The 10,000-nt window shown below is 37.4% G+C and overlaps 2 protein-coding genes across 2 annotated transcripts in view; both read left to right on the plus strand.

Moving 5' to 3' along the window:
* Positions 1-3,733, plus strand: part of LOC307257826 (TBC1 domain family member 12-like) — a 32,258-nt gene extending 28,525 nt beyond the window's left edge. The window contains exon 15 of the mRNA XM_080037179.1: positions 607-3,733. Within this exon, the coding sequence (XP_079893305.1) occupies positions 607-678 (72 nt within the window). The 3' untranslated portion in view covers positions 679-3,733. The remainder of the gene's footprint in view (positions 1-606) is intronic.
* Positions 1-10,000, plus strand: part of LOC307257872 (uncharacterized protein) — an 82,746-nt gene that overhangs the window by 68,369 nt on the left and 4,377 nt on the right. The gene's annotated exons all lie outside the window — the stretch shown is intronic.

Consider the following 10,000-nt stretch of genomic DNA (forward strand, 5'->3'; position numbering starts at 1 on the left):
TGTGTGTGTGTGTGTGTGTGTGTGTGTGTGTGTGTGTGTGTGTGTGTGTGTGTGTGTGTGTGTGTCTGTTTGTCTGTCTATCTCTATGTCTTTGTGTGTGTGTGTGTTTTCTTCTTTTTTTGTGTGTTTTTTTTTTGTGGTTTTGTCTGTGTGACTGTCTGTCTGTCTGTGTGTCTTTGTGTGTGTGTGTGTCTGTCTGTCTGTCTGTCTGTCTGTCTGTCTGTCTGTGTACAGCGTAGACACAGTACCACGATGCAAACTTTGTCTCAATAGTCATGAAATTCAATCGCATTTCTCTGTTTCCATAAAGGCATTTTTCCATTCACATACAAATGTGTGGATGGAAAAATTACTAGTGTCATAATATATAGATCGATTTTAGGGCGCTCCGGTGGCGTAGTGGATAGAGCGCGTACCATATCGGCTTCGTTGCAGTGGTCGCGGGTTCAAATCTGACCCGTGGACCTTTACTGCAGGTCATCCCCCTCCCTCTCTCTCTCTCTCTCTCTCTCTGTCTCCCCATTTCAACTCTGTATTATCAAATAAAGCTTGAAAATGCCCAAAAATAATCTTAAAAAAAAATAATGTTATTCTTTTTATTTTCAGGTGTTTGCTGCTCTGATGAAAGAGGGAACTAAGGAGACGGACAAAAACAACAGCCCGGCGTTGAGGAGCTAACGCTAAGCTCTGGTAGCTAACACGAGCTAACGCAACTTTCCATTCAAACTAATACAGTATAAAAAAACACTTTAGCTTCGAGGCTAAATAAACTCTACACACTCCAGAAGGCTTTTGCTAAGAAGAAGAAGAAGAAGAAGCCCCAATGTGAATTTTGGAGTCATGACGTCAGCTCTTCAAAATGGCCGCCATAGCTGTGTCTATGTGAAACCGTTTGCAAGGTGAAGAAAAAATCTACCCTGCGTTCCAAATCTCATACTCTTTCTTTTTCTCTATTCTACATACTACATCCGACCATAAAAATAATCTAGTTAGGATGCAGTATGCTACAATTGGGACAAACTTTTTCTTTCTTTATTTCATCATAACATTGCGCCTTGATCTTGCCTCTTGCTTTTATATCCGTCGCATCCCCCGTTTGTTTTTCATACGGAGGCTCCGTTGATGTGACGTCACTTCCGGCGCGCACTGGATTGTGGGTCAGAATCGCCCCAAATAGGATGCTGTATTTTCAACACTAAAAAATCTCGGCCGGATCTAGTAGGACATCCGGGTATTTCTAACCATCCTAAATCTGGCCACAAGAATCTCGGGACATCCTAAACCTTTTTTTCTACCATACTAAATAGTCGATAGTATGCGATTTGGAACGCAGGGGGTAGTTTTTGTCAGTATTTCAACATGTAATTCTATGGAAAATTAACTGCAGTGTCACTACTTTAACGGCCAAACTACAAACTGGAAAATAAACTCTTCAGATGATATAACCTGGTAGTATTTTCCCCCCCGTCATCTGGATACTAACGGCACTTACAGCCAGCGTAAAAGCTCTAGTGCGTAACTTCTGAGGGAATTCTGAGTAATTACAACAACACTGTCGGTGCATCTACATGAGGTAAAGCCTTCAGTCATGGCAACATGGATTTTATACCTTCTGCTGTACGTCCAGGTTTTTTTTCTTCTTAGCAGTAGAATCAACAATTGAAACATTTCTTGGGCTCTTCTTGAGGATTTCTCTGAGCTCCTGCACCAGTGTCAGGGGGGTGGGGGTGGGGGGCACCAGTTTGTAAACGCTGCCATACTGAGAAATACAGAGAGAGTTTTGTGGAGCTGATAATAGGCTTAATCAACTTTGTGTCAACTTAACCAACATTCATTTATATGAAAAAATGTACGCACTATAACTTTAAGACTCGAAAATCCCTAATTTCTTGGTGCTACAGACTTTTCTAAAGGCTTAAAATACGAATGATAAATGTCTAATGTCGCTCCTGGTGGTTCAGATTTGACACTATAACACAAATTTTTGCTGCTTTTTGTTGAATTTTGAACCGTTCCTTTTGAAATTTAAACGCTCATGAATAGACTGTAAGTTTTCATATGGAGGCATAAACTAAAAGCTTGAGTTTCCAGAAAAATCTTTATAATTACAAATAACAATAATTTTTTATTTTTTTTGTAAGTTATTTTTTTTGGCATTTTTATGCTTTATTGATAGTGTAGAGACAGAGTTGAAATGGGGCAGAGAGGGGAGTGACATGCAGAGAACGACCGCGGGCTGGAATCGAAACCGGGTCCGCTGCTGGCCGAGGCCCATGGGGGGGGGGGGGGGGGGGACGCCCTACCAACTGAGCTAAGGGCGCCCCACAAATAACACATCTGAACAGTGACTATGACTAAGTGCACACAGACAGACAGCGACTACATATTCAGATGTTATGTACTGTATATGTTCAGAGACACTCCACTTGAATAAGGTAAACAAGTTAAACTAATGTTGAGATAATGTCCGTTAAAGATGGTTGTATAGGAGAAATATACAGACGCAAACAGACAAGGTTTAGTCAAATAACCACCTGAATGTACATGTTGGACCTTTGATTTATACTAGTATGAAAGAAGACATGTTATGGAAGATAAATAGACAGAAAAAATATAGACAAAAACCTGCAGTTTCTCGCTTTAAATCATTTTAAACGTCATCCCGAATATAAAAATCAAACAAATTATTGTGTCTAAGGAGCGGACAGTTCATTGGTTGTGGATGGAGAAATTCAAAGTCAACATACAGGGTCAAACTTATCCATGAAAACCATATAAAAGTTCAACTATATAAAACGAGTGAATATTTTGACTCACCAGCTCGGACCCTGGAGCGAAACTACACACAGCGATATTTAAACTAAAAAAACTTTTGCACAAGTTAAGTTGTCTCTAGGGCTGCAACTAACGATTATTTTGATAATCGATTTATCTGTCGATTATTTTCTCGATTAATCGATTAGTGTTTTGGTACGTAAAATGTCAGAAAATGGTGAAAAATGTTGATACATTTTCCAAAGCCCATGTTGACGTCCTCAAATGTATTGATATGTCCTAAACACACAGATATTTCAGTTTACTGTCATAATAGGATTAAAGAAACCAGAAAATATTCACTGAAATCAGAGAATTTGGAATTTTTTTTATTAAAAAATTACTCAAAACTATTAATCGATTATCAAAATAGTTGGCGATTATTTTGATAATCGTTTAATAATCGATTCGTCGATTAATCGTTGCAGCTCTAGTTGTCTCAAATTCTCCATTCTGTTGTTAAAAGGCTTCACACTAAATGACCCTAAAAATATTAATTGTTCCGTCTTCTGTGAAAATGCAAGAAAAAATAGGTTTTAAAATGATGAAATGATCATTTGAAGTATTTTAATCTGTCGCCCTGTCATCTGCTCATCAAATTCATATTGTGAATGTTTGTGTTAAAAAAATCGACTGTAAAATAATTGCTGTTTAGTTGCTGTTGCCCCCGAACTGAAACATTCCTTGAGGATTTTTCTGAGCTCCTGCACCAGTGTCAGGGGTTAGGGGGGTGTGCGACAGTTTGTAAACGCTGCCATACTGAGAAATACAGAGAGAGTTTTGTGGAGCTGATAATAGGCTTAATCAACTTTGTGTCAACTGGTTTGGGTGATGGCTTGAAATGTAACCGACATTCATTCATATGAAAAAGTTACGCACTATAGCTTTTCATCTGAAACTTTTGCCCTGTCAAGTGAAGTCGCATTAATTACCTTATATATACTTTGTGGTGAACACTCATTTTGATTCCCCCCCCCCCCCCCCCACACACACACACACATACACACACACACACACACACACACACACACACACACACACACACACACACTGAAAATTATGAATTATTTCTTCTATAACAACCTGCAAATGAGACGGCATCTATAAAAATATGGACCAAGGAGACAAATTCTTACAATTCTCAATTACAATTTTTTTTTTGCTTATTAAAGCTGGGGTATGCGATTTCTGATTGGTCAAAGTTAACAAGATCTGTACACTTTGACCAATCAGAGCGAGGCTCCGATTCTCTGTTCTTATTGGCTGTTGGGACTGTCCATTCACTTTGGCACCGACTTTGTTGGTGTAGAGCGTGTCAGGGAGGGACCATAGGGGAGGGACCAAAGAGAACAAGTGGAGCGGTTGAGGTATTTGGATTTCGAATCTCTATCCCAACTGCCATTTTCTCCCCAAATCCTCCACCCCAGCTTTAATGCAGAAAAGTCACTGAAAAAAATGAACCCCCGTTAGGAATGTTAATAAAACAAGTTATTTTATTTTATTTTTTATTTTTTTCTCAGTCAAACTAGTAACTAACTAAATGCCACTTTGACACTCCTCCACACTTACTCCTGCAAAGTCATGTGATGCAGAGAAACCCAGGCTGTGTCTTGATTCAGGGGTTGCACCCTACGTAGGCTGCAACCCCTGAATCAAGACACAGCCCCAGATTGTGTCGATGCAATCAAAACAAATTAGGAAACAAGCTTTTCCAGGCTTCCATTTTGTTTCTTTGGTGAAAATGTTTCTTGCATCATGATTCATAGCAGTTAAGTGTTACTGCAAGGGTTTGAACCAACCTGTGTGTGTGTGTGTGTGTGTGTGTGTGTGTGTGTGTGTGTGTGTGTGTGTGTGTGTGTGTGTGTGTGTGTGTGTGTGTGTGTGTGTGTGTGTGTGTGTGTGTGTGTGTGTGTGTGTGTGTGTGTGTGTGTGTGTGTGTGTGTGTGTGTGTGTGTGTGTGTGTGTGTGTGTGTGTGTGTGTGTGTGTGTGTGTGTGTGTGTGTGTGTGTTCGTTCACTGAATCAGTCAAATGAATGGTTAGGTTCGGTGGAGGTTACACAGAAATATATATGAGTGAAAAAAAATTCAAAACTCCGGCAAACGATATCAAACTTTACGCTAAAAACTCATCACTCCCGGTTGTCTAAAATAAAGTTGTAACATTAAAGGTGCAGTGTGTAATATGACATCATCAAGAAAGTTCTACAAAGTTCTAGAATGCAACACTCCCTGGGTAACCCCAACCCTTTCGAATAATAGCAGAAGCTACGGTGGCCTTCAAGGACAAGAACAATTCTAAATTCTAAACAATGCACCTGATGACATTCCAAAAACATGGATGCCTCCATAAGACTTACCCTCTCAATGTAGAAAATGTAACGTTAATATTTGTAATTCTCCGCTCAGGAGGATAATTCAGATTATTGGCAGAGGTGATTTTACACCAATGAGGACATATTTATGAATTGATTTTAGCTAATTAATTACTTAAAATGTTACACAGTGCCCCTTTAAGATCTCCTGCTGCGTTCAAGTGCTGTCGGACATATCGGAAAAACAAATTTCCGATTGAGAAAAGTCATGTTGAAGTTGGAATAATAACTCAAAACTCCTAAACTGATTTTGGTGCCTGACTTTGACGTCTTATGAAACAACATGGCGGGCAGAAGTGAAGTGGTGTGACTCCTAATTGAACGACCTCTTATTACTGATGAAACAATAACATTATTTAAAAGTGCGCTACACTAACTTTTAATGTGAATTTGGCTATTTCAATATTTCAATGTGTTCCCGAATCACGATGCGTAACAAGCTGTTAACTCACACTCCAACACTCCCTTCGTCACAGAAATAATTCAGCATTTTTCAGTAAAGTTTTTTTTTTTTTTTTTTTGCAGCTACACTTACTACACTTCAGTGCAATGACCCTCAATACAAACTATTCAAAAGCATTAAAACAGAGCAAGCGTCTTTAATTTTTAATTTAATTTTTTATTTAACCAGGAAAGTCCCATTGAGATTAAAAACCTCTTTTTGGAGGGAGTTCTGGCCAAGAGGCAACAACAAGTTACATGTTCACTCACAATAATACACTCACAACATATAGACAGACATTAAAATGATAAAAAGCTGTTATCAAGTAAAATCAGAAAAAACAGTTTTCAATTGTGGGGCAACTGTGGCTCAGTTGGTAGAGCCGGTCGGCTGATGATCAAAGGGTTGGAGGTTCGATCCCCGCCCTAGCCGCTTGTGTCATAGTTGTTGTGTCCTTGGGCAAGACACTTCACCCACCTAGCCTCGTGTGAATGTCGATAGTTAGCCTGCTATCGGTGTATGAATGTGTGTGTGAATGGTAACGTGGGAAAGGAAAACTCCCTTGCAAAAGAGTCTTCGATCTCGATGGGATTTACCTGTAGAAATAAAGGTTAAAAAAATAAAATAAAAAAAAATTTAAATAATAAAAATAGTTCCAAGTAAATTAAAAGTCTTGTTAGCTGATTTATCATCTATTCACTTTTATTATGTCTATTTCCAGGTTTTAGATCATTTTCTACATGAATCCATATTAAATATTTTAAATCTGCTTTTTCTAAACACAGACAGACGTGACGGTGACACTCTCTCAATCTTTATTTTCAACACTTCTGGGGTTTTTATTGTGTTCATTTAAAAATGTACTGTTTCTTTAAAATATTTTCTTAAAGTGATGACGTCTGTGCACGACTAACACACTCCCGTTTTTGAATTGCCAAAAAAAATTGAATTTTTTTTTCTTTTTCTTTTGACCAAATCAAGTTTAAAATGTTTTAGAAAAAAGGGGAAAATATATTTAAATTTGTGTTAAATTAAACACAACCACGTGTGAGCCACCATACTTTAATTTTTAATTTTTTTAAAATGATCTACATGTTTTTAAAATGTGAAGATTTTATTCCAGTATTAATGTAACAAATATGTAGTTTTTACAACACTAAGTGAATAGTGAAAGTGAATTTAAAAAAAATATTTACACAGGTTAAATTATGGCATATTTTCATTTTAACTTTCTGACTAAATTGAACGGTTTTTCCAGTATTGAAAAAGTGAAACATAATTTTTTCATAATTTTTTTCTGGACGCACAAATGTGTTGAAAATGAAAAATAGCAAAGACGTGTGTGTGTGTGTGTGTGTGTGTGTGTACTCGTGCTCACATATAAAGTGCAATACGCTCTCCATAACTCAGTATTACATTTACCCAGAATTCCTTGTTTTCACTCCATTCTATCAATGAAAGCTACAGATATAACATGAGATCAATGTGAGATTCCTTCACTGTCTTTAAATCGCTTTTATTTTGTACTTTTGTCTAAATTCATTTAAAGCATTTTATTATTATTTTGCCTTATTTTGAAAATTAAATGTACAGTTTTTTTTTTTTTTTTTTTTTTTTTTTTCTCATAATGCCTTATTCGGTGATGTACATAAACTGTAATATAAATTGTTATTTCTTTTCATATAATGGCCACTAGTTAAATGTGTAAATAAATATCTCAGCAAACTGAAAATTTGTGTCTTGTTTTTTGGAATTGAAAAGAGAGACCGGCGCTGCTAACATCTACAACTAATTTGTATATTTATATTTTAAAACTTTCAAGTAATTTAATTTAGTTGAACATAATAGAGCAAATGTATATCTTCTTCTATATTTTTTGGAGGAAGTTGCAGTTTACCTTTAAAGCCCTACTTCACCAGTGGAAATATGAAGGCGTATTGAACTCTGAGATCCTATGTAGTATAAATGTGCAAACATTTTAGAAATCGGTTCATCCTAGCCTGAGAAAAGGCAGAAAGAGTGTTTTATGGTCTCACTGTCTAACCCTACATTTTCCCATGCGTGACATCACACATGGGAAAATTTAGGGTTAGGATTACCAGGACAGCTGGGCCAAGGGAAGACTGAGGGAAGAAAAACCTCATTCATTATATTATAATAGTGATTTTATAATGATAGAACGCCGTTTCCATATGGGTGAAGTATTCCTTTAACACCACAAGAGGGCGTCAGACAACTAGCTGTGAAATGACAAGCTTTAACCTGCATTCCAAATCACATACTCTTTCTTTTTACTACACTACATACTAAAGTACAGAAGAGTTTTAGTCTTTTTACTACACTACATACTAAAGTACAGAAGAGTTTTAGTCTTTTTACTACACTACATACTAAAGTACAGAAGAGTTTTAGGGCCACGGACAGGAGAGAACACAAAATCAGATGAGGAAGATTTTTTTTTTCCATTATGTCGAGAGATGTCAAGAATAAAGATGAATATTCCAAAATGCTATTGGAGTTAGTGGGGGCATTTATGTATTTTCAGCATACTACAATTGACGTGCATGTATTGGGACATCCAAAATCTTTTTTCTGGCATACTAAATAGTAGGGAAGTATGGGGATTGGAACGCAGGGTTTGTCAAAGTGTGTCAATAGACAGGTTAAGTGATAATTTACAATGCTGATATTGAGGAACATTGCGCCTTGATCTTGCCTCTTGCTTTTATATCCGTCGCATCCCAGTTTGTTTTCATATGGAGGCTTCGTCGATGTGACGTCACTTCACGTGCGCACTGGATTGTGGGTCTGAATCGCCCAAATAGGATGTAGTTTTCAACACTAACAATCTTGGCTGCATGAAGTAGGACATCTTCTAACCATCCTAAATCTGGCCACAAGAATCGGGACATCCTAAATCTTTTTTCTACATACTATATAGTAGAAAGTATGCGATTCGGAACGCAACCTTGATGTATTTTAATCTTGATGTACTTCATGCCCCTGTAAAGCACTTTGAATGGCCTTGTGTCTGAATTGTGCTATAGAAATAAACTTGCCTTGCCTTGCTTATCGATACCGCGGTGATGATAACAATTTAGCATTATTATTATTATTGGGGATATTGCTATTGATTGGATGTTGATATTGTGTGTTATTGAAAATGGCGGTTCAAGATTAATTTTCCTTGTGGGCTATTTTCTACCCCGGGTCCATATGGGTGAAGTATTCCCTTAAAGGTGCAGTGTGTAGAATTTTGGGTTTTATTTCCTAACAGATTCTGTAGAAAGTAATTATAATATCCATAAGTACATTTCATTTAGTGCATAATAGCTGATTTTTTCTTTTTTTGAATTATTTATTTTTCCCCTTAGGAAGGGTCTCATATATGTTCATATTTCTGCATATTTTGGACCAAGGCTTAGTGCCGCCATCTTGAAAGTGTCATAGTTGGAATGTCATCAGGTGCATTGTTTAAAATTTAGAGTTGTTCTTGTCCTTGAAGGCCACTGTAGCTTCTGTTATTATTCTAAAGGGGTGGGGTTACTCAGGGAGCGTTGCATTCTAGAACTTTGTAGAACTTTTGCACCTTTAACACCACCAGAGGGCGTCAGACAACTAGCTGTGAATTGACGAGCTTTAGTCAAAGGGTGTCGATGGAAAGGTTAAAGGTGCAGTGTGTAATATGACATCATCAAGAAAGTTCTACAAAGTTCTAGAATGCAACGCTCCCTGGGTAACCCCAACCCTTTCGAATAATAACAGAAGCTACAGTGGCCTTCAAGGACAAGAACAATTCTAAATTTTAAACAATGCACCTGATGACATTCCAACTATGACACTTTTAAGATGGCGGCACTAGGCCTTGGTCCAAAATATGCAGAAATATGGACATATATGAGACCCTTTCTAAGGGAAAAATAATAATTCAATTTTTTTTTTAGCTATTATGCACTAAATTAAACGTACTTATGGATATTATAATTACTTTCTACAAAATCTGCTAGGAAATAAAACCCAAAATTCTACACACTGCAGGTTTAACACAAGTTGAGACTTTGACACTCCTCCAGTTTTCTCTCATGATTCTTATCTGTTGTTTTGTATTGTCTCTGGTTCAGCACTTTGGTCGACTGATGCTGTTTTTAAAGTAATGTTGACTTTGACTCTTGTTGAAAATGGCGGTTCAAGACCAATTTTCCTTGTGGGGCCATTTTCTATGAGAATATTGAACCCAGATTAAAGGTGCTGTAAGCGGAATGGTTCTTTTAGCTAACTTCCTGTCAGTGACCACAGTTAGAAGTCCCCTCCCTCGTCCCTACGTCACCACATTAATGCACTGCGGTCTTCAAGCAGCGAGTTATCTAGCATC

The sequence above is a fragment of the Ammodytes marinus genome (genome assembly GCF_949987685.1).
Source record: "Ammodytes marinus genome assembly, chromosome: 11".
Classification (NCBI taxonomy): domain Eukaryota; kingdom Metazoa; phylum Chordata; class Actinopteri; order Uranoscopiformes; family Ammodytidae; genus Ammodytes; species Ammodytes marinus.